Below are 25,051 nucleotides of genomic sequence, written 5' to 3'. Positions count from 1 at the left end.
TCTTCTTTCTCTTAGCATACAGTTTTCAAGGTTCATGTTATAACATGTGGCAGTGCTTCATTTCTTTTTCTTTCTTTTAGTATTTTTTTTAGTACTTCATTTCTTTATAATGAGAAATAATATTTGACTGTATGGACATAGCACATTTTATTTTTCCATTCATCAATTGATAGACATTTGTTTCTATTTTTTGGCTATTATAAATAATGCTGCTATCAATATTTGTGTACAAGTTTTTTTGTGGACATATGTTTTCATTTCTCTTGGGTATATATCTAGGTGTACATTTGCTGGGTCATATAGTAATTCTATGTTTAACCTTTGGAGAAATTGCCAAGACTGTTTTCCACAAAGACTGCACCATTTTACATTCCCACCAGCAATGTATGAGGCTTCCAATTAATCTACATCTTCACCAATACTTGTTATTATCTGTCTTTTTGATCATTCTAGTGGGTGTGAAGTGGTATATTACTGTGGGCTTTTTTTTTTCAGGGATCGAACCCACGGCCCCTGCAGTGGAAGTGTGGAGTCTTAACCACTGGACTGCCAGTGTGTTTTTTTTTAAATAAATTTATTTTATTTATTTATTTTTATTTTTGGCTGCGTTGGGTCTTCGTTGCAATGCGCGGGCTTCTTATTGCAGTGGGTTCTCTTATTGCAGCGAGCGGGGGCTGCCCTTTGTTGAGGTACACAGGCTTCTTATTGCGGTGCCTTCTCTTGTTGCAGAGCGCAGGCTCTAGGCACGCGGGCTTCAGTAGTTGTGGCTCGCTGGCTGCAGAGTGCAGGCTCAGTAGTTGTGGCACCCAGGCTTACTTGCTCCGCGGCATGTGGGATCTTCCTGGACCAGGGCTCGAACCCGTGTCCCCTGCATTGGCAGGTGGATTCCTAACCACTGCACCACCAGGGAAGCCCCTTATTGTGGTTTTGATTTGCATTTTCCTGATGGCTAGTGATGTTGAGTATCTTGTCATGTTCTTTTTGGCCATTTGCATATCTTCATTGGAGAAATGTCTATTCAGATCCTTTGCCCATTTTAAAACTGAGTTATTTATCTTATTTTTTATTGTTGTAAAATATACATAACATAAAATTTACCATTTTAACCATTTTAAAGCGTACAGTTCTGTGGCATAAAGTATGTTCACAGTGTTGTACAACCACCACCACCACCCATTGCCAGAACTTTCTCATCTTCCCCAGCTAAAACTCTGTACCTATTAAATAATAACTCTCCATTCTCACCTCTCCCCATCCCCTAGAAACTACCATTCTACTCTATGTCTCTATTCATTTGACTACTCTAGGAACCTCATATAAATGGAATCATATAATATTTGTCCTTCTGTGACTGGCTTATTTCCTCTAGCATGATGTCTTTAAGGTTTATCTATGTTGTAGCACATGTCAATATTTCCTTCCTTTTTAAGGTGGAATAATAGTCCATTGTATGTATATACCACATTTTGTTTATCCATTCATTTGTCAATGGACACTTGAGTTGTTCCACCTTTTTGGCTATTGTAAATAATACTGCTATGAGCATAGGTGTACAAATACCTGCTCAAGTCCCTGCTTTCAGTTCTTTTGGGTATATACTCAGAAGTGGAGTTGCTGGATCATATAGTAATTCTATGTTTAAATTTTTTAGGAATCACCATACTGTTTTCCACAGCAACTGTACCGTTTTACATTCCCACCAGCAAGGCACAACAACACTTGTTATTTTCTGTTTTTTTTTTTTATTTTAAAATAGTCGTCTTAGTGGATGCGAAGTGGTTATCTTTTTATTATTGAATTGTAAGACTTCGTTATATATTCTAGACACAAATCTTTTATCAGATAAATGATTTGCAAATATTTCCCCCTATTTTATGGGTTGTCATGTCACTTTCTTCAAGGTGTCATTTGAAGAACAAAAGTTTTTAACTTTGATGAAATCCAATTTATCTATTAATTCTGTTGCTTGTGCTTTTGGTGTCATATCTAAAATCCATTGCTGACTCCAAGGTCATGAAGATTTACACCTATGTTTTCTTATGAGAATTTTATAGTTTTGGCTTTTATATTTAGATCTTTGATCCATTTCGAGGTAATTTTTGTGTATGGTGTGAGATAGGCATCCAAAGTCATTCTTTTGCAAGTGACTATCTAGTTGTCCCAACATAATTTGTTGAAAAGATTATTCTGTCTCCCATTGAATTATCTTGGCACCCTTGTCAAAAATCAGTTAACCGTAAATGTGAAGGTTTATTTCTGGACTCTCAATTCTATTCCATTGAGTTACATATCTGTCCTTATGCCGGTATCACACTCTCTTGATTACTGTAACTTTGTAGTAAGTTTTGAAATTGGAAAGTGTGAGTCTTCTAACTTTGTGCTTCTTTTTAAAGATGATTTTTACTATTCTGGGTCTCTTGAGTTTCCATATGAGCTTTAGAATCAGCTTGTCAGTTTTTGCAAAGAAGCCCATTGGAATTTTGATGAGTATTGCCTTATATCCATAGATAAATTTGGAGAGTATTGCCATCTTAATGTCAAGCCTTCTGGTCCATTAGCATGGGATGGCTTTCTTTTTTGTTGGTGTTTTTTTTTTTTTTTTTGCGGTACGCGAACCTCTCACCGCTGCGGCCTCTCCCGTCGCGGAGCACAGGCTCCGGACGCGCAGGCCCAGCAGCCACGGCCCACGGGCCCAGCCGCTCCGCGGCACGTGGGATCTCCCCGGACCGAGGCATGAACCCGCGCCCCCTGCATCGGCAGGCGGACCCTCAACCACTGCACCACCAGGGAAGCCCCTGGCTTTCCATTTTTTAACATCTTCTTTGATTTCTGTCAACAATATTTTGTAGTTTTCAGAATGTAAGTTTTGTACTTCTTTTGATAAATGTATTATAAGTATTTTATTCTTTATTCTTTTTGATGCTGTTATAAATAAATGGAGTTACTTTTTTATTTCATTTTTGGTTTGTTTATTGCTCCTGTATAGAAATACAATTGACTTTTATATATTGATTTTGTACCCTGAAACCCAGCTGAACTCACTTATTAGTTCTGTTGGGTTTTAGTGGATTTCTTGGGATTTTCTATATGCAACATCATGTCATCTGCAAATAGTGACTGTTTCCAATCTGCATGCATCTTGTTTCTTTTCCTTGCCTAATTGCTCTAGCTCAAACTTCCAATGTTGAATATAAGTAGTGAGAGTAGACATCTTTGTCTTGTTCCTGATTATAGGGGGAAAGCATTCAGTTTTTCACCATTAAGTATGATGTTACCTGTGGATTTGTGTGTGTGTGTGCTTCAACCACCTTTTCTTTAATTAATTTTTATTGGAGTATGGTTGCTTTACAATGTTGTGTTAGCCTCCACTGCACAACAAAATGGATTTTTTATAGCTCTTGAGAACTGCCTCTCCTCCTGAGCTAAGTCTCTGAGCCTCTACTCTGGAGATCAGGTCAGGGACAGTGGCCTCTTGGAGTGACACCCCTGTTTTATGAGCTGGGCACTGAAAAGGGCTGGTAGCCTCTGGTCTTCTAGGCTTGCCAGTGTGGAACCTCTGCCCTCCAGGCTAGCTGGGCAAGGGCCTTAAGGACTTGCAGTAGTTTTTTCCTGCTGCACCTCCCCTCCCTGCTCTGAGATTAAAAAAAAAAAGATGTGTAGGATTTTTCCTAGTACTGTTATGGTTTCATTTTATATTTAAGTTTTTTTATCCATATGGAATTTATTTTATTGTATTTTGGTACAGGATATATCTATGAATCCAACTTATTTGTTTCTAGATAGCTACCTATTTGTTCTACAGAATAGGGACGATTTTTCTTCATGTCTGCATCTCCAGTGCCTAACATAGCTCCTTGCCCATTGTAGGTTGTCTGTAAATGTGGTTTGAATGAACAAGATGGATACTGTGCTTCTCTTATAATATTTAGTACCTGCCTTACTGGGGTGGACATACCCTTAAATGACCCCCAATTTGTCACACCCTGTATAATCCCCTCCCCTGAGTGCAGGTAGAACCTGTGACTTGCTTTTAATCTATAGAATATGGCAAAGGTGATGGTATGTCACTCTCATGATTACATTAGGTTATATAAGACTCTATCTCAGCAAACTAGAATGAGAGAAACTCTCCTGCTAGCTTTGAAGACGCAAACTGCTAGGAAATAAACTGCCTATGGAGAGGGCCATGTAGCAGGGAACTGCTGGTGGCCTCTAGGAGCTGAGAGTCTCAGTCCCACAACCATAAGAAACTGAATTCTGCCAACTATGTGAGTTTGGAAGAGCATCCCAAGTTCCAGATGAGGCCCCAGTCCTGGCCTATACCTTGATTTCAGCCTACTGGGATCCTAAGCAGAGACCTAGCCAATCTGTGCTGGGACTCTGACCCACAGAAACTATGCAGTAATAAATGGGATTGTTTTAAGTTGCTAAATTTGTGGTCATTTGTTACACAGCAACAGAAAACTGATTTACTTAAATTGTTGACCCATTTAGAGCTTCCAGGTTTTCTTCATATCATTTTAAGCCAGTTTACTCCATCTTATTCCTTCGAAGTCAAGTTTTAAAATTGAATATATGACATTTAAGTATTTATTACCATTAAATCCCACCTTCTTGGTTTGGAATCAGTGTTCTAGCATGTAGATTATTTGATAGGTTTTATATCCTCTTCTTTGAGTTCTTCCTGGATGGCTTTTCTCTGTCCTTTTCCCCTAATACACTGTGGATTGTTCTTTCTTTTGAGATACAGTAAGTCCCCTGCATACGAACCTTCAAGTTGTGAACTTTCAAAGATGTGAACGTGCATGCCATCAATGTCAGGCGTGAGTGAAATTGCAGCTTGCCCTCTGTCTCCTGTTGCTGACGATCCTTCAGCTCTACCATCTCCCACCTCCTCTCCCTCCTCCAGTCAGTAACCCTTCTTGCCTGTTCGCTCGATGCCAGCCCCTGTATGCCAGCTGTTGTACTGTACTACTGTACTTTTCAAGGTAAGATTAAAAATGTTTTCTTTATTTTTGTGTTTGTTTGTTTTTTATGTATTATTTGTGTGAAAAGTATTATAAACCTATTACAGTATTGTACTATGTTGCCGGTTGTGTTAGTTGGGTACCTAGGCTAACTTTGTTGGACTTTCGAATGCGCTCTCGGAACAGAACTCGTTTGTATGTAGGGGACTTACTGTGTAATAGCATTATTACAGCGTGTTGTAATTATCTGCTTACACGCTCATCTTTCCCTACTAGACTATGAACTCCTCAAAGACAGGGACCTTGACTTTTCATGTCTTAGTGCGGTGCCTGACATGTAATAGAAGCTCAATAATTCTTTTTGTTGTATGAATAAAATGAAAGAAGAGGTGATGAATAACAGGAAATGCTTCATAGGACTTAAACAGAAGAGGTTGAAGGAAGATACGATTTGAGGTCTCCATGAAAATTTCAAGCCCCCTCTAAGGTGAATTCTGCCCCTATTCTGTCACTTAGGGATAGAGTTATGATCATAGGCCTCCCTATGTCCATTGCAGCTTATGGTGGCCCCTTTCCTGACCTAGCTGTGCTTGACAGGTACATTTAGTTCAAGACTATAATTCTGCACCCAGTTACAACACGCACACGTGTTGTTTTTCCCATACCACCAAGCAATTCTCAGACACTAGCTGGGTGTCCTAAATTCAACACAGTTCTGACACTATGTACCTGGAGATAACATCAGATCCCACAGGCTCAGTCCTACAAGACTGCCCCGCCTCCAACTTCAGACATCAATTCCAAGTCCAGGTTGTCACCTGTGCTTCTGAACGGCCAGCTATAGAATGGAGGTTCCAAAACCCACTCCTTGGTTTTAATTACTTGCTAGAGTAGTTCACAGAACTCAGAGAAATATTTTACTTACTAGATTACCAGTCTATTATAAAAAGGTACAACTCAGGAACAGCCCGATGGAAGAAATACATAGGGTATGAAGAAAGGGCACAGAGATTCCGTGCCCTCTCTGAGAGCACCCAGACCCCAGAAGCTCTTCAAACCTCCGTCTGTTGGGGCTTTTTTTTTTTTTTTTTTTGCCGCACCACACAGCTTGCGGGATCTTAGTTCCCCGACCAGAGATTGAATCCAGGCCCTCGGCAGTGAAAGCGCCAAGTCCTAACCACTGGACTGCCAGGGAATTCCCTTTTTGGGGAGGTTTTTATGGCAGCTTCATTACATAGACATGGTTGATTAAATCATTGGCCATTGGTGATTGATTCACCCTCCAGAATCTTCCCCTCCCCCAAGGTCAGAGGGTGGGACTGAAAGTTGTTTCTCCTGGCAACCAGCCCCCATTCTTAGGCTAGGTCCAAAAGTCACTCATTAACATAACAAAAGACACCTTGATTGCGCTCCTCTTTTAGGGAATTCCAAGGATTTTAGGATCTCTGTTCAAGAAAGGAGGCAAAGACCAAATCACAATATCACAAAGACACTCTCATGGCAGAAACTAATGGAGCCTGAGTACCTGAGTCACAGGTAGAATAGGCTAAATACATTTCACAGGGTAGGGAATTATTGCCAGCTCCTCCTCTTTCTGATATCTACATCAGTGCTTATTTCCTACTTTGTGATAGCGAACCCCCAAGAGTTGGGAGTGGAATCAAGAACTGACACCCTCTGAGCGTAGTGTATTACTTACGAGGCAAGGACATTCCCTAAATTTTTATCAGGGAAACCTGAATATCTTCCCTAACCTAAGGAAGAGCTCAGAGTAATTCTCAGATCTAACAGAGGGTATCAAAGGCTAATCCTCAAGTCTGGAATGTAACCGATGTAAAGAAAATGAATTCATTTAATTGTATTATCAATATAATCTGTTTGAGGTTGCCAGAAAGTTGGTATTCTATGAGAAGAATAGAAATAATGGAACCAAAAGTAAGAATTTGTGAGTATATCACCAGGCTTGACCTTGAGAGCAGACATAATTTTCTCCAGAGTACAGTACAGGAGTTAATCCAACTATTCTTATTTGATGAAAAATATATCTAAGAATATCCAATTTCCTATTCATTGAAGCATTCTTTATAATAGTGAAAATTTGAGAACAACATCAATTTACCATAATAGTTATTTTAGAATACTTCAAAAGGATATTACAGTAGATTTTGAAGAATGTTCAATGCTAAGGGTAATAGTTTACTAGAGCTGCCATAACAAAATACCACAGACTGGGCAGCTTAAACAATAGATTTTTATTTTATCATAGTTCTAGAGGCTAGAAGTCCAAAATCAAGGTGTTGGCAAGTCTGGTTTCTTCTGAAGCCTCTCTCCTTGGCTTGCAGATGACCACATTCTTGCTGTGTTCTCACATGACTTTATTTTTCAGTGTGCACCCATCCCTGGTGTGTCCAAATTTCCTCTTATAAGAATACTAGTCAGATTGGATTAGGGCCCACCCTGATGGCCTCATTTTAACTTGAAAGGCCCTATCTCCAAATAGAGTAACATTCTGAGGTCCTGGGAGTTAAGGCTTTAAACATGTGAATTTTGGAGGAACACAGTTCAGTCCATACAACGGGAGAAAGTTTTACAATATGAATAAAAGTGCAGGATATAATATTTAGTGTGATTCTAATCGTATAAACATATGCTGAAAAAGACTGGAAGGAAATACTCAAAAATATTAATAATGGTTTTCTTAGGGTTTGGGAGTTATGAATAATTTAAAATTTTTCTTCTTTATGTATTTTTGTATTTTCTAAATTTTCTACAATGAGCACGTATTCTATAATGGAAAAATGCAATAAAAGTTACATTAAAAATTCATTCCTTTTTCCCTTAATTCTATGACTAAATCAATTTACCTTCAAGAATAGAAGACAAGGGGAGATAAATGTGGCAGAAAAATTGATATCAATTGTTAAATTATAAGTGGCATTCTGTTATAAGTCAAGCTCTAGTGAGGTTGACCCTATTGACTGGTTCTCTTTTGAGTAAAATAATTTAAAATGACTTGTTTTTATGCGTGAAGGGGATCAAAAGGTAAAACTTCCAGTTATAAAATGACTAAGTCATGGGATGTAATGTACAGCATGGTGACTATAGTTAATAATACTGTATTGCATATTTGAAAGTAGGAGAGTGGATCTTGAAAGTTCTCATCACGGGAAAAAAAAATTTTGTTACTGTGTGTGGTGATGGATGTTAACTTGGATTTATTGTGGTGATCATTTTGCAATACATACAAATGTTGTATCATTATATTGTACACCTGAAACGAATATAATGTTATGTCAATTGTACCTCAATTAAAAGGGTTTTTTTAAACTTGTTTTTTTAATCTGAAAACCGGGGGATTCATTTCTGGACTGCAATAACACCACTATCCACTACCCTACAATGAAACCCTTGTAGAACCTTTCATCTGGCCCTTTCTTTGACATCTAACTATGAATTCCCATCCTGAGAAGATGTTTAAATCAAAGCATCCACATCATGTACTTTAGACTACTAATTTTCTCTTTCTATGGGACCACACTGTAAGAGATGTCAAAGCAGGAACCTTGTATTGCTGTGGTCTTCCAGGTTCACCCAACTATGATATTATGTCTCAACATATGAGCACACAGATTCCAAGCAACTGTTTCCAGATACCTTTATAATCACCTCCATTTTTACACTTTAGTATATCTGTGCCTTCTTATTGCTTTCTTTTTGGGCTCTCTCTTCCCACGCTGCTCTCAGCTCTGAAACTGCATACTTTTGCCCGTTCATCAGGAGCTGGTTCATCCAACTCTAGCATCCACCTTTGGGTGCATTTTCTCTTATCTAGTTCAAAGGTCATTGAATCATACGGGCTCCCCTCCATGAGGCAAACTTGCAGAACCTGTAATTAAGGAGACATAATCTAGATGCGGGGCAACATGGTTTTCATTAGAGTTAGCATTCCTAATATTAAGAGCTTATTAAAAGGCTAATAAGTAAGCATATAGATGAGCAACTAGTGGATGGAATCTAATGAAACTTCGAAAACCGTTTTTGAGAAGCTTTTATTTCAAAGGTAATTCAAAAGGAAATATCCTTTTTAAAGACCAGCAACTTAGCAAGATACCAGGTGCTGGGTTAGAAGAATAAAATGATCGTTATACTTGAGAAGGCCTGCCTAGTGGGGGATACGAAAAATATGAACACGATTATTCTTTTTTTTGGCCATGTGGCATGTGGGAGCTTAGTTTCCCAACCAGGGATCGAACACCTGAACCTCCTGCATGGGAAGCATGGAGTCTTAACCACTGGACTGCCAGGGAAGTCCCTGAATACGATTATTCTTTTATAGAAGAAGTACTATGTTAGATATATAAACAGAAGAAAAAGCTCTCTGGGCTCGGACCTAGGTTTTGGCGACATGGCTAAACGCACCAAGAAGGTCGGAATCGTGGGTAAATACGGGACCCGTTACGGTGCTTCCCTCAGGAAAATGGTGAAGAAAATTGAAATCAGCCAGCACGCAAAGTACACTTGCTCCTTCGGTGGCAAAACCAAGATGAAGAGATGAGCTATGGGCATTTGGCACTGTGATTCCTGCATGAAAACGGTAGCTGGTGGTGTTTGGACCACACCACCACTTCTGCTGTCACAGTGAAGTCTGCCATCAGAAGTCTGAAGGAATTGAAGGACCAGTAGAAGCACCACCTTTTGAAATGTTGCTAGCCTATAATAAATGGTTAATTTATGTAACAAAATTACTTTGGTTTGTTGTTAATTTTATTAGTTAAATGTTCTTATTTGCATTGCATTAATTTTGCTTTCTAAAAGAAGACTTGGATATTAAAATCCTTCTAATTTTTGTTGGAAAAAACAAAAACAAACAAACAAAACCAGAAGAACAAGAGATTAACACTACCTGAGTAGTGGATGTTAAGGTTTTAAAGGAGTCAATACATAATGCTTCCTTTTCCCCCTTCATAATTTCTAACCAACTGAGAAATAAGGCATAGGAGACCAGTAAATGGAGATTAAAATGTCAGCATTCTTACTGATGAAACTGTTGAGTGGACGTGACTTTAGAGCTGCAGTCAAGTGGGCCTTTTAATTTTCTTTAATTCTCTGCCCTGAATTAGAGAGACTTAACTCACCTGGTCGGGCAACCTAGGCCACCCTCAGAGAGCAAATCAGAATGCACCCTCTCTATAGGCAGGATGGCTTCAAAAGTGGGATTTCTGCTAAAATTGTCGCCTTGGTAGATCAATCGCTTTGGAACAAAATCTCATTTTCAAAACAAGCAAGATAGCAGAAATGACTGTGAAATGACTGTCTCACTTTGAAAAATAAACTGATTGGAGTACTTTGTAAAAGGAGTAAGTTTTGCCTTAACAAATGTTAAAATATGGTAAAGCACCCATTATTTAAAATGTGCTGGGAAAAGAAACTAGAAACCACATAAATGTGCATAAATAGGGGACTGGTTAAATAAATTATGGGCCACCCCTACTGTGGAACACTAGGCAGCCATTTTAAAAAGTGAGGGGGGCCCATGAATACTGATCTGGAAAGCAGTTCAAAATATATTTTCAAGAAAAAAAAACCCAGAAGAACATGTATAGTATAATCATATTTGTATTTTAAAAGGCTATCTGGGGACTTCCCTGGTGGCGCAGTGGTTAAGAATCCGCCTACCAATGCAGGGGACAAGGGTTCGAGTCCTGGTTGGGGAAGACTCCACATGCCGTGGAGCAACTAAGCCCATGTGCCACAACTACTGAGACTGTGCTCTAGAGCCTGTGTGCCACAACGACTGAGCCCGCGTGCTGCAACGACTGAAGCCTACTCGCCTAGAGCCCGTGCTCTGCAACAAGAGAAGCCACCACAATGAGAAGCCCGTGCACCCCAACGAAGAGTAGCCCCCGCTCGCCGCAACTAGAGGAAGCCCGCGCACAGCAAGGAAGACCCAACACAGCCAAAAATTAATTAATTAATTAACTAAAAAAAAAGCTGTCTGTATTTAAATTATGTGTATATTTTCTTGTATAGGCACGGAATCTAGAAGAAAGCAAACCAAACTGTTAACAGTGGAGATCTCACAGTAGGTGGAAGTGGATTTTTATTTTCTGTCTTACATGTTTTGCTTTTGTAATTTTTAAATTAAAAACTAAATTTAATGTGCAGGCATAAAAGCAGACATAGATCAGTGAAAAATAGAGAATCCAGAGCTATATGCTAGTATATTTGAGAATTTACTACATGATAAAGTAGACATAATCAGACAGTCGAGAAAAAATGACCAATGAATTGTGTAAGGTCGGATCTTAACAAACGGCACCGCGAAACAGAAGAAAGCTTCAAGTGAGCTTTATTAGGGAGCACTCCGGGGCGAGGTTCACTGGTCCCAGAGAAAGGGGCCAGAGAAGTCGCACCCGGGCGAGGGTTGGGCAAGATTTTATAGGGGAAGAAGGGAAAGGGGTGTGGTGAATCTGGGAGGGCACAGGGTATTCCTTATTTGGTGGTCTTTTCGGGTATCCGGGGAGACCGTTAGTCCCGCCCCTCGAAAGGCGGGAAGGCTGGGCCGGGTGCAAAGTCCCCAGGTCATTTCCTGGAACTGCGTGGTCCGAAAGTCTCCAGGTCAGTTTCTGGAACTGGGTGGTCCGGAGAGTTTCGGTCTGATGCAACCTGTGAATCTGATTGTGTTCCCCTGCCTCGGGCCAGTTGGCCTTACAAATTGTATTAGGCCGACTGATTTGTATTTTGACAAAACTTCAAATTATTTATATACATAATATATATAATATCACATTTCAAACACCAAAGTAAATTCCAGATGGATTACAGGGTTAAGTAGAAAAAGTGAGATATCATCTATAAGAGGGTGATCATTTAAAACTTTTTTTTTTTTTTTTTTTTGCGGTACGCCGGCCTCTCACTGTTGTGGCCTCTCCCGTTGCGGAGCACAGGCTCCGGACGCGCAGGCTCAGCGGTCATGGCTCACGGGCCCAGCCGCTCCACGGCATGTGGGATCTTCCCGGACCGGGGCACGAACCCGTGTCCCCTGCATCGGCAGGCGGACTCTCAACCACTGCGCCACCAGGGAAGCCCCATTTAAAACTTTTAATTTAAAACAATTCAAGCCTATGGATAATTTTAGTAGTGTAATGAATACCCATATACTGTTTACCTAAATTCACCAATTGTCAGTGTTTGCCACATTTGCTTTCTTTCTCTCCCTCTACACACACTCTCATGTGCATGCACGTGCATACACACATATGCACATTATTTTTGCTGACCCATTTGTGACACTTCATCCCTAAATACTCAGCACGTGTCTCCTAAGAACAAGGACATTCTCCTACATAACCTCAATACCATTATCATGCACAGGAAACTGGTACTGATACACTATCATCGTCTAATACATAGTCCACATTCAAATTTCCCCAATAGCCCCAATAATGTCCTTTATAGTTGTTTTTAAAAAATATCAGAGTTCCATGGCCTTCCCTGGTGGTGCAGTGGTTGAGAGTCTGCCTGCCGATGCAGGGGACATGGGTTCAAGCCCTGGTCCGGGAAGATCCCACATGCCACAGAGCAACAAAGCCTGTGCACCACAACTACTGAAGCCCGTGTGCCTAGAGCCTGTGCTCCGCAACAAGAGAAGCCACCACAATGAGAAGCCCATGCACTGCAACAAAGAGTAGCCCCCACTTGCTGCAACTAGAGAGAAAGCCTGCACGCAGCAAGGAAGACCCAACGCAGCCAAAAAAAAAAAAAAAAAAAAAAAAAACCCCAGCTAGCCATCATACTTAATGGTGAAAACCGGAGTGCTTTCCCCCTATAATCAGAAACAAGGCAAGGATGTCTACTCTCACCACTTCCATTCAACACTGTACTGGAAATTTGAGCTAGAGCAATTAGGTAAGGAAAAGAAATAAAGGGCATTCAGATTGGAAATGAAAAAGTGAAACCATCTCTGTTTGCAGATGATATGATCTTGTATATAGAAAGTCCTAAGGAATCCATTAAAACACTATTAGAACTTATAAGTGAGCTCAGCCAGGTTGCAAGGTACAAGATCAATATACAGATATCAATTATATTTCTATAGGATCAATGAAAAAATAAGGAAACATTTTATTTACAATAATATTAAAAAGAATAATATACTTGGGAATATATTTATCAAAAGAAGTACAAAACTTACTCTCTGAAAACTATAAAATATTGTTGACAGAAATTAAAAAGACCTTAAAAAATGGAAAGACATCCCATGTTCACAGTTCAGAAGAGTTGATATTGTTAAGATGGCAATACTATCCAAATTAATCTATGGATATAAGGCAATATCCATCAAAATTCCAGCTGTCTTCTTTGCAGAAATCGGCAAGCAGATCCTACATTTCACATGGAAATTCAGGGGACCCCAGAATAGTCGAAAGAATCTTGAAAGAGAAGAACAAAATTAAAGGACTTGCATTTCCAATTTCAAAACTTACTACAGAGCTACAGTAATCAAGAGTGTGGGACTGGCATAAGGACAGACATATAACTCAGTGGAATAGAATTGAGAGTCCAGGAATAAACGCTCACATTTTTGGTCAGCTGATTTTTGACAAGGGTGCCAAGACAATTCAATGGGGGAAAGAATAGTCTTTTCAATAAATGGTATTGGGACACTTGATATCCATTTGCAAAAAAAATGGATTTGGACCCCTACCTCACACCTTGTACAGAAATTAACTCAAAAATGGATCAAAGACCTAAATATAAGAGGTAAAACCATAAAACTCTTAGAGGGAAATATAGGTGTAAATCTTTGTGACCATGGATTAGGCAATGGTTTCTTACATATGACACTTAAAGCAGAAGCAATCAAAGAAAAAATAGATAAATTGGACTTGTCAAAATTAAAAACTTTTGTGTATCAAAAGGCACTATGAAGAAAGTGAAAAGACAGCTCATAGAATGGGCAAAAATATTAGCAGATCTTATATCTGATAAGGATCTAGTGTCTAGACTCTACAATAAAAAGACAATCCAGGGCTTCCCTGGTGGCGCAGTGGTTGAGAGTCCGCCTGCCGATGCAGGGGACACGGGTTCATGCCCTGGTCCGGGAAGATCCCACATGCCGCGGAGCGGCTGGGCCCCTGAGCCATGGCCACTGAGCCTGCATGTCCGGAGCCTGTGCTCCGCAACGGGAGAGGCCACAACAGTGAGAGGCCCGCATACCGCAAAAAAGAAAAAAAAAAAAAGACAATCCAATTAAAAATGGATGAACTAATAAGCACATGAGAAGATGCTCAACATCATTAGTCATTAGGGAAATGCAAATCAAAACCACAATAAGATACCACTTCACACTTACTAGGATGGCTATGATAAAATAAAAGATGGATTATAACAAGTGTTGGTGAGAATGTCGAATAAATGGAACCCTCATAATACTGCTGGTGGGAATGTAAAGTGGTGCAGCCTTTGTGGAAAACAGTGTGGCAGTTCCTCAAAAGATTAAAGATAGAGTTACCATATGATTCAGCAATTCTACTCCTAGGTATGTACTCAAAATAATGTAACACATATGTCCACAGAAATACTTGTATACTAATGTTCATAGCAGCATTATTCATAATAGCAAAAAAAAAAGGGAGACAACCCAAATGTCCATTGGCTGATTAATGGATAAATACGTTTTTTTTTCCAATACAATAGAACATTATCTGGCAATAAAAAGGAATGAAGTATGTACTTATACATGGTAGAACATCAATGAACCTTGAAAACATTATGCTAAATGAAAGCAGCTGGTTCACAAAAGACCACATACTGCATGCTTCCATTTAGGTGAAAATGTCTAGAAAAATAGGCAAATTTATGGAGACCGAAAGTAGAATTGTGGTTGCCTAGGGCTGGAGTGAGGGGTTTGGGAGGAAATGGGGAATGACTGGAAATGGGAACAAGGTTTCTTGTTGGGATGATGAATATGTATAAAATTGATTGTAGTAATGGGTGTACAGCTCTGTGGCTATACTAAAAACTAGTGAATTGTTCACTTCAAAAGTTTGAATTTTACTTTTTTTTTTGCGATATGCGGGCCTCTTACTGTTGTGGCCTCCCCCCGTTGCGGAGCACAGGCTCTGGACGCGCAGGCTCAGCGGCCATGGCTCACGGGCCCAGCCGCTCCGCGGCACGTGGGATCTTCCCGGACCGGGGCACGAACCCGTGTCCCCTGCATCTGCAGGCGGACTCTCAACCACTGCGCCACCAGGGAAGCCCCAAAAGGTTGAATTTTATGGTATGTGAATTTTATCTCAATTATCAAAAGGGTACGTACTATATGTTTCCATTTATATAAAGAACAAAAACAGGTAAAAAAAAAATCTAGGCTGTTAGAAGTTGGGACAGAGGTTGCCCTTGTCAGAAGGGAAAGTAGTTACTGGAAGGAAGCATGAAGGGGATTTCTGGGGCACTGATAATGGTTTGTTTCTTGATGTGGGTGCTGTTACAGGAGTGTGTTCATTTTGTGAGCATTCATTGAGCTGTACACTTACGATACCAGTGTGCACATTTCTCTGTGTATACCGTACCTCAATAAAAAGTTAAAAAATTTTAAGCTCTGTAAATGAAAGCAACAAACATAGGAAAATATTTGAATCGAATATTACAGAAGAAAGGTTAATATCTATATAAAGAATTAATTCTCATTTATGAGGAAAGCATCAGGACCCAAATAACTAAGTTGGAAAAAGAAAAGATATGAATAAACAATTTCCAAAAGAAATAGTAATTCTAAACAGAATGCACTTCTACTTTTATTTTATTAGCAAATGACTTGTTTAAATTATAGCTATGCTGGTGAGATTGTGGTAATGTTGCTTTGCTGTAACATGGCTGATAGCACTGTAAACTGATAAAAATCCTTTGGGAAAGCACTGTAACAAGTATCAAAATTTACAAATATGTTCGTTATCTTTGACTCAGTAATCCCAATCCTGGGAATGAAGCCTAAGAAAGTAATTCAACTAGAGACATTGTATTAATGAAGGTGTTTCTTAGAACAAAGGAAAACTGGAAACAACCTGAATAAATGTTTAAATGGTTAAATAAATAATGGTACATCAGTGCTATGGAATATTATGCAACCACTAACAATGACAATTTTGAATACTAGAAGTAATTTGAAAAATATTTATTTGATCATGAAAACAGAAGCATGCAAAATTATATGATAATATTGGGTGGGTTTTTTCTTTTTTTGCAGTTTTCATTAGTGTTAAATTGTTTTATAATAAAAACAAACAAAAAAATTCAATGTTTTGCACCTGGCCATTATACCACAAGAAAGAGTTAATGAAGCTGGAGAAATCCATAATGGTGGAGGACATCAGGGAACTTCTGGAAAAATAAAAGCTGAGGAAGGAAATATGGTTGAATCCTACAAATTCATGAAAGGGATAGGTAGGTGAATGAGAAGAGTTGCATAAAATCTTGGAACGCTACAATTGGAGAGCACCTCCTAATGCTTCTAATTAACTGATCAAGTTTTTATTGAATAATTGAATGCCCATTAAGTCCACTGTTAACCTGCACATGCTAGGCTAGTCTCTACATGGGACCCTGACTTTACTTCATGCCTCAACCCCTTGCAAACTAAGAGGCCTTATTAGTTTCTACTTAGTTACTACTTCTTAGTATTCCAGTCTGTACCAAGGACTTCTTTCCCTGAATATTTACAATAGCAACTTGTTGATTAATCTCATAATTGAATCAATCATCTAATCTAAGTAACCAAATAATTATCACACACACCAAAGTATTATTCTGAATATGAATTAAGTTTTTAGTGAATACTTCCCATGTGCCAGGCAGGAAGAGTTGACTTCATAATCTCATCTAAGCATCTCAACCACCCTGTGAAACGTGTATATTATATCCAAAAACTGAGGCTCAGAGATGTTAGGTAATTTGCTCAAGGCCACACAGTATCTGAGCTGGAAATTTAACCTAGGTCTAACGCCAAAGACTGCACTCCTAACTACTAGGTAATACAGTTTCAATTGTATTGTGTGTGTGTTCTTTCCCTAACTAGATTTTTAAGACTACGAGGGCCAGGATTTTATTTTCTGTATCCTTTGTAGTCTCTTCATTGCTATGCTAGCTGCTATACATAGTCAGTGCTCAATGAATACTTAAGGAAAGCCAAAATGGAGCTGTAGCTAGCTGAAACTACCAGTTACTTCAAAAAGGATTTATATTTTAGATAGATTTATTGGTGACATATTCATAATGGATTATTTAAAGGAAACAAGGATATTTAGGCCTATCCTTAATCCCTGAGATGTCTTGGTGGAAGAGAACCACACCTTCACAACCCTTGGTGCTCCATTCTAAGAACTGATTAGGCTGGATGGGGTTTTAGGGTCTGATACCCGGTGTGATCTTTCTTTGATTCTTCTGCTCCTCTTCTGTTTCCCAGAAACTAGCCTAAAAGGGCTTGTCTCCATGCTGGTGCTTCTCCTGGTTTGGCTTTGCTTGCTGCCATGCCTCCTTTTCTTGTGCATTTAAGTGAGGTATGGTACACATAGAGGCCGGTATTGAAGTCCAATACACCAGGTTTTACCAGTAAGGTGGTCAACAAATAATTATGGTGTATGTCAGGCAAGTTATGCCTCTGAGCCTCAGTTTACTCATCAGTAAAATGGAATTAAATAAGCTCCCTCCTCTAATATTTCAGTACTGTCAGAATTTCATAGTTAATATTTAGTTTAACATTTATAGGTAGCTGGAGGTACACTATGGAGAAACTGGGGCCTAGAAATCTAGATGGGATTAATTATCTGTGTACAGGTGGTAGTTGAAATCATCTTCCATTCTCCTGCTGACTGCATTAGGAAACACCCACAGTTGAGGGTCAGGGCTGAGGGGTTGGCGTCAGATGGCTGTCCACAATCTGGTAGGGTCCTTGGGAAAGATTTCAGGGGTGAGGTAACCTCATGTAGAAAAGAAAGCTTAGTAAGAATGAGAGTTGAGTTGGAGACTCCCCGGTGCTGTTTTCCCCTCCACCTCTCACCCCCCTCCCCCACTCCTGCCAATCACCGATTCTGACTATCAAGGCACAAAGGTAGAAAATCCCCTGGGGTTTCAGGCCGGGAAGCCTCTTATTGTCCGGCTCTGATGCTCAGCGAGGAGAATGGGAAAAGGCTGCCCTCCCCCCTTTCTCGCTCCCTGCCACGCTCGTCTTGCTTTTGCAAGTGAGAGAGAGAGAGAGAGAGGGAGGGGCGGGCGAGAGAGAGAGAGAGAGAGAGAGAGAGAGAGAGAGGGTGTGTGTGTGTGTGTGTGTGTGTGTGTGTGTGTGTGTGTGTGTGAGAGAGAGAGAGAGAGAGAGAGAGAGAGGGTGTGTGTGTGTGTGTGTGTGTGTGTGTGTGTGTGTGTGTGTGTGTGAGAGAGAGAGAGAGAGAGAGAGAGAGAGGGTGTGTGTGTGTGTGTGTGTGTGTGTGTGTGTGTGTGTGTGTGTGTGTGTGTGTGTGTGTGTGTGTGTGTGTGTGTGTGTTGTGTAGCGAGGAGGATTGGGGGTGGGATTTCATGACGTTACCGGCTCCGCCTCCGGGTGTATAAAACGGGCGCTTGGCGCGCAACGACCCCAAGCAGCAGCTTTGAAGCTTGAGCAACCGAGCCCAACTCGGCTGAACTCAGCCTCAACGAACCCTATCCGAGACGCTCCGCGCTCTGGGCTTGCAAAAGCTCCCCGGTAAGCGTTGGAGGCCGACAAGTGTGTCGGAGGGGGCGGGCGAGGGTCTGGGCATACCTAGGATTCTCTGGCAACCATGGCATGCAGTTGCATCAACACGGCCGTGACCTGTTGCTGGCGAGACCCCAGCCCTGGGAGCCAAGGCTCCCATTTCCACCTCAGCCCCAGACCTTTTCTAGATGGGGGCATAAGAAACTGGGAGCTGAGTCGCGGGGCATAGGGCGGAACCCCTCCTCTCGGGTGTGAGCAATTTCTGGCTGCTCAGGGGCCCCTCTCGGGGGGCGTCTCCAAATCTTTAGATGTCGAAGCCCCGCCTCACTGTTGATCCTTGCTGGTCAGCCTTGCGGGGCGGGAGGAAGTGGGGGAACATTTGCTTACCCCCCTGGGCGATGGCAGCGCCAGTTACACAGTGTGGGCTTGGAGAGGAAGGATGGAACTGAGTCGGTGCTCACTTTTGATCTGTAGCCGAGGTCGGTCCCCCCTCCCTCCGGGAGATCTAGGAACCTTGCTTATTTGAAGCCCTGGGGGCGAGCGCCGAAAAGGAATGTGGATATTGGGTGTGAGAAGGGGGTTCTCCCCAGAGCTGCTGGCTTTTACTGGGTTGAGTTCTGTTTAATCCCCAAAGAACCACAGGCCAGGGAACGGACACAATTGAGCTTCTCTGGCTCCTGGGTTGGGGTCTAGGATAAACGCTATAGTTTCCCCGCCAAAGAAAGAAGAGACTAATATTGATTGATCACCTACTAGGTGCCAGGCCACTGAACTATCGGGAGGTTTCACATGCCTTTTCTGAAATTAGTCCTTCCACAAACCTGTGAGGTATTGTTATTCCTACTTGCATATGAAGAAACTGAGGTTAGAGGAAAAGTGACTTGCCTTTGTCCCTTCAACATCCTCCTCCCATCCCCCCCCCCCAGCTCCTTTACTTGGTGGAGTGGGTATTGTAATTCACTCTTAGAGCTTAGGGATAATGAGCCCTATTGAAGGTCTTTTGTCTTGTTTTTCACCAGATCCTTCCTAGCATCCTCTTCAATTCCAGCCAGAATGCTGTGGCAGGCGCTTTGCAGATTTGGTCAAAAGCTGGTACGCAGACGTACACTGGAGCCAGGCATGGCTGAGACTCGCCTTGCTAGATGCCTGACCACTCTGGATTTAGTGGCCCTAGGTGTGGGCAGCACATTGGGTGCAGGCGTGTATGTCCTGGCTGGCGAGGTGGCCAAAGATAAAGCAGGACCATCCATTGTGATCTGCTTTTTGGTGGCCGCCCTATCTTCTATGTTGGCTGGGCTGTGCTATGCGGAGTTTGGTGCTCGGGTTCCCCGTTCTGGTTCTGCGTATCTCTACAGCTATGTCACTGTGGGTGAACTCTGGGCCTTCACCACTGGCTGGAACCTCATCCTCTCCTATGTCATCGGTGAGATGGTGGGGCAGGGGGCAACTGCACAACCAATGAAGGGGCATGGAGTCAGGAAATCTGGGTGGAGTGGTGAAGTGAGGTGTTCATTCACAGGACTTAAATATCCATAAATGCGTGTATTTGTTGAGGGGCTGGGAGGGTTGAAGTTGTGGAGAAATTGTTTGTTCTACTTACCTCTGTCTTGGTGTCCTTAATTGACTGGCTTTGGTTCTTAAAAGGTAAGAGTAGGTGAAAATAGCAGGTATTCTTGTGAGACTGGTCTGGGGGAGGGAGGAGAGGAGAGAGGAAACTTGACCCCGTGTTTCTGCCTCTGGTCCACCAGGTACAGCCAGTGTGGCCCGGGCCTGGAGCTCAGCTTTTGACAACCTGATTGGGAACCACATCTCTCAGACCCTGCAGGGGAGCATCTCACTGCACATTCCCCATGTCCTCGCAGAATATCCAGACTTTTTTGCCATGGGCCTTGTGTTGTTGCTCACCGGTGAGGCAAGGGACAGGGACAGTGACGGGGGTGGGGCTAGTGGGGACTAGGCCTGGGAGCTTGTGGAGGTGAGAGCAGTGAGAAAGAAGAAGCTGGGAAGGAAAGGTCTGCACATAGAGGCAAGGAAACAAAGCTTGGACTGAGGCCTTTCTTTCCCACAGGATTGCTGGCTCTGGGGGCTAGTGAGTCAGCCCTGGTTACCAAAGTGTTCACGGTGGTGAATCTTTTGGTTCTCGGTTTTGTCATCATCTCTGGCTTCATTAAGGGAGATCTTCACAACTGGAAGCTCACAGAAGAGGACTACAAACTGGCCGTGGCTGGACTCAATGACACCTATAGGTTAGGAGATTCAGGAGATGCAGAGCTGGGAGCATGACGGGGAACAGAGGGATCTGCGCTGAGGGATTCTGGATTGGCAGTGGGGAGGAATGGGAGCCTAGGCCTTGAAGACCCAGCTAAATAGTTGGGCCTTAGAGAAAAGGAACAAGAGTTGGCTGAACACGCTCTTACCTTTTCTACCCCTTCTTTCACTTTAGCTTGGGCCCTCTGGGCTCTGGAGGGTTTGTGCCTTTCGGCTTCGAGGGGATTCTCCGTGGAGCAGCGACCTGTTTCTATGCATTTGTTGGTTTCGACTGTATTGCTACCACTGGTAACACAGTCATTCCGTTCTGTCTGGGGCTTGGGCATCTGCGTGTGCTCAGGCGGTGTGCGGGTTGGAGTGGTAGAGGAGCGAGCCTGCTTCTCTGATTCAGAACCTTGTGCCCCTTCCTGCAGGGGAAGAGGCCCAGAATCCCCAGCGTTCCATCCCCACAGGCATTGTGATTTCACTCTTCGTCTGCTTTTTGGCCTATTTTGGTGTCTCTTCGGCACTCACACTCATGATGCCTTACTACCAGCTTCAACCCGAGAGCCCCTTGCCTGAGGCCTTTCTCTATACTGGATGGGACCCTGCCCGCTATGTTGTAGCCATCGGATCCCTCTGTGCTCTTTCTACCAGGTCAGTGTCAAATGTTTGTTTTCCTCTGCTGTCAGAGTCTCAGGTGATAGTGTTCCACACCAGAGAATACCCCTTAAAAGGCCCTTAAGTAGTCCCTAAAACGGCTGTGAGCAGAAGGTGGAGACTCGTTAAGCTCACAGTCCTGAGGAGAGAGATGCCCCGTCAACGCCGCTCTGGGCGTACTTCTCTCCAGCCTCTTGGGCTCTATGTTCCCCATGCCTCGGGTGATCTACGCGATGGCAGAGGATGGCCTCCTGTTTCGTGTCCTTGCCCGGATCTACACCGGCACACACACCCCCATCGTGGCCACTGTGGTCTCTGGCATTATCGCAGGTGAAAACTCTTCTTTGCCCTTCCCCTCGTTGTTTCAGCAACTCTGTTCACTTTGCTCTTGCCTTTGCTCATGTTTTCTGCCCATCAATTTCAGCATTCATGGCATTCCTCTTTGAACTCACTGATCTGGTGGACCTCATGTCAATTGGGACCCTGCTTGCTTACTCCCTGGTGGCTATTTGTGTTCTCATCCTCAGGTGAGACTCCTTTCCTCTGCATGCTGTGGTTTGGGTTTTGAGTCTGAGATGAGGAGTGATGGGGACCTGCTCCTCCTTCTCTTCCTTCATCATCCTGACTTTCCTTGAGGAATAGGGACATCCCTCCCTGCCAAAGAGTGGCTACCCTTAATGGTGACGAGGAAGGTTAAGCTGCCTGGGAGAAGATGGTATAGTGGTTAAGGGTTGTTCTTAATACCGCCATCTTCCTCTTGTCTCAGGTATCAGCCTGACCAGGAGATGAGGAATGAGGAAGGTGAAGTGGAGTTGCAGGAGGAGAAGATCCATGAAGCAGAGAAGCTGACCCTACAGGGACTATTTTGTCCACTCAACTCCATCCCCACTCCACTCTCTGGCCAAGTTGTCTATGTTTGTTCCTCACTACTTGGTGAGCATTGGCATTTTTCTCTTGGGTCAGCACGATGGGAAGGAGGGGAGTGTGTGGCATTTGGTGGCTGAGAGAGGGTGACCCTCCTTGGAGCGGGGTGCCTAATGTCTTAATATGTTGCTCTCAAGAACTGGTTTTGATGTTTCTCAACTTGACCCTTGAAGCTCTACTGCTGAGTGTCCTTTGCCTGGTGCTGGCCCAGTGGTCCACTCCACTGCTTTCTGGAGACCCAGTGTGGATTGCAGTGTTTGTGCTGCTCCTGATGCTCATTACTGGGATCACTGGAGTCATCTGGAGACAGCCACAGAGCTCCACTCCACTTCACTTTAAGGTAAATGACCTCTTTTTTTCCCCTCCACCAACCCATCTTGGAAGAATACGTTCCAGATACCTTGCAGTCTCATACATATTCTTTCATTGGACAAGAAGGGAAAGATATAGGAGATACCTAGGCCAAAGATGTCTTCTCTGACCCTTCCTTTTCCATTTCCACAAATTCTGCATATTCTTGGAGTCCCATATGAGGTACACTACATGAATGGACACTGAAATACACAGCATGAGTAGGAGTCGGACTCTCCCTTTCCTGGCTTGAGTAGGTTAGGGATCTCTTTCTATATCACCCTGTGGTCTGTACAAAGAAGATTTTGCTTTGTTCCCAGGTACCTGCTTTGCCTCTCCTCCCACTAATGAGCATCTTTGTGAATATTTACCTTATGATGCAGATGACAGCTGGTACCTGGGCCCGATTTGGGGTCTGGATGCTGATTGGTAGGTATCCACTTGGGAAGAGTAGGCCTCTCAGGTCTCCTTTCCCACCTCCTTTCCCTCTTGAGTAGGAGCCCTAGTAAGCTTTTACAGGCCACTATTTTCCCTACCTCACAGCTACCTTTCCCTACTAGGGTTTGCTATCTACTTCGGCTATGGGATGCAGCACAGCCTGGAAGAGGTTAAGAGTGACCAACCCCCACTCAAGTCTAGGGCCAAAACTGTAGACCTGGATCTCAGCAGTGCCTGTACACATTCGATTTGACATCATCACACCTGAATGCTGTCTGTTCTCCCCGCACAATAATGGAGAGTACTCCTGACCACACAGAGAGCTAGGCTTCCCATGGGATGTTGGTGGGGCAACACAGATAGAGCTCTGTATTTATTGTGGAGTGAAGGATGTGTCTGCTCTTTCTTGTCTTTTTTTTTTCAGTCGTCTACTTTTTAACTGTATCTGTAGCTGCTTACTGGCTTTTAAAAAATTATTAAAAGAAACTAGAAATAGAAACTATGTCTTGTTCTTTGCTTACTGGAGATGATATGGAGCCTGACTTTCAGTGTGGAGAGCTTCAGATAAGTGTCCTTTGTTTGCTGCCGTCACCGCAAAAGTATCTGCTGTGCCTGTGTGTGCTTTCTTGTTGGCTTGGGGTTTGAGTAGGGTGGTGTAAGTAGCCATCAAGTCTAGTCACACTTCAAGGAACGATCTTGAGATATGTTTTCCCCTTGCTACACAAAAGGTTAGGTTCTGAATCAGTAGACAGCAAGACTCGTCTCTGGGATTTGGGGGTGGACTCTGATCTCAACACTGGCATTGGTCAGGGCCTACACTGAGACCATTGTCTTCTGTTCCACCCCTTCTAGTTGGACCAGTCCCAGACTCCTATGACTACCTGGACAACAGAAATTTTGGCTGTGGTGTTTAGTACTTCTGGGAAGGGGTGGACAATAGGAGAGGATGGGTAAAGGACTGTGCATATGTATAGCTACTGGTTGTTGTAAGGAAACAGAGGTTAGAGCTGCTCAGACCAAGAACTATTCATTCCTCCATTTACTCAACAAACATATGAGGAGCGCCTGTAAAATGCTAGGCCCGTGCTGGGTGCTGCGGATACAAACATGAATAAAACATAGTCCCTGCCCTCAAGGAACTCACGATCTAGTGGGGGAGACAAGCAGGTAAACAGGAAACAATGCGATTTGTCTCAGGGCAGGGGTAAGTGCCGAGAGCTGCAGAGGCACAAAGAAGGATGTGCTTGACCTGAGTGCACCCTGCGGCTTGTGGGATCTTAGTTCCCCGACCAGGGATTAAACCCGGACCCTCTGCAGTGAAAGCGCGGAGTCCTAACCACTGGACCGCCAGTGAATTCCCTTGAGTAGGTGTTTATGAAGTGGACTGAGGGGGAGGGCTTATCTGCCAGTGAACAGTGTGAAAAGGCGTACTGTGTTGGGGGTATGACATAGTTTAATGTGGCTGGAGGGCAGCATATATGGGGTTGTGGTGAAAGGTAAGAGACCACACGAATAGCCTTGTATACCCTACCTAGGAATTCAGATGTTATCTTAAAATGGTGTGTGTGTGTGGAGCGGGGGAGGGGGTGTTGTCACTGAATGATTCCAAGCAAAAGGGGTGGTTGGATTTATTAGTCTGGCAGCAGCAAGGAGGATGGCTTGGAAGAGGGTGGGGGAAGTTAGAGCAGTGTGATAATAGCTGCCATTTATTCAGTATTTATTTTATGCCAGATACTGT

The 25,051-nt window shown here is 42.7% G+C and overlaps 1 protein-coding gene and 1 pseudogene across 1 annotated transcript; both read left to right on the top strand.

Annotated features, from left to right (window-relative positions):
• Positions 1-621: 621 nt before the first annotated feature.
• Positions 622-9,650, top strand: LOC101339099 (large ribosomal subunit protein eL43-like; annotated as a pseudogene).
• An 8,937-nt stretch (positions 9,651-18,587) lies between these two features.
• SLC7A3 (solute carrier family 7 member 3) lies at positions 18,588-23,806 on the top strand. Its single transcript, XM_033849379.2, has 12 exons — positions 18,588-18,702; positions 19,713-20,116; positions 20,442-20,600; positions 20,762-20,939; positions 21,137-21,249; positions 21,375-21,597; positions 21,791-21,930; positions 22,025-22,127; positions 22,367-22,533; positions 22,698-22,864; positions 23,196-23,304; positions 23,436-23,806. The coding sequence occupies exons 2-12, from the start codon at positions 19,747-19,749 to the stop codon at positions 23,564-23,566; spliced, it is 1,860 nt and encodes a 619-aa protein (XP_033705270.1). The 5' UTR covers positions 18,588-18,702; positions 19,713-19,746; the 3' UTR covers positions 23,567-23,806.
• The last annotated feature ends 1,245 nt before the right edge of the window (positions 23,807-25,051 follow it).

This window comes from Tursiops truncatus, chromosome X (assembly GCF_011762595.2).
Source record: "Tursiops truncatus isolate mTurTru1 chromosome X, mTurTru1.mat.Y, whole genome shotgun sequence".
Lineage (NCBI taxonomy): Eukaryota > Metazoa > Chordata > Mammalia > Artiodactyla > Delphinidae > Tursiops > Tursiops truncatus.
Note: the sequence above shows the minus strand (reverse complement) of the source record. Positions and strands in the feature narration are given on the sequence as shown.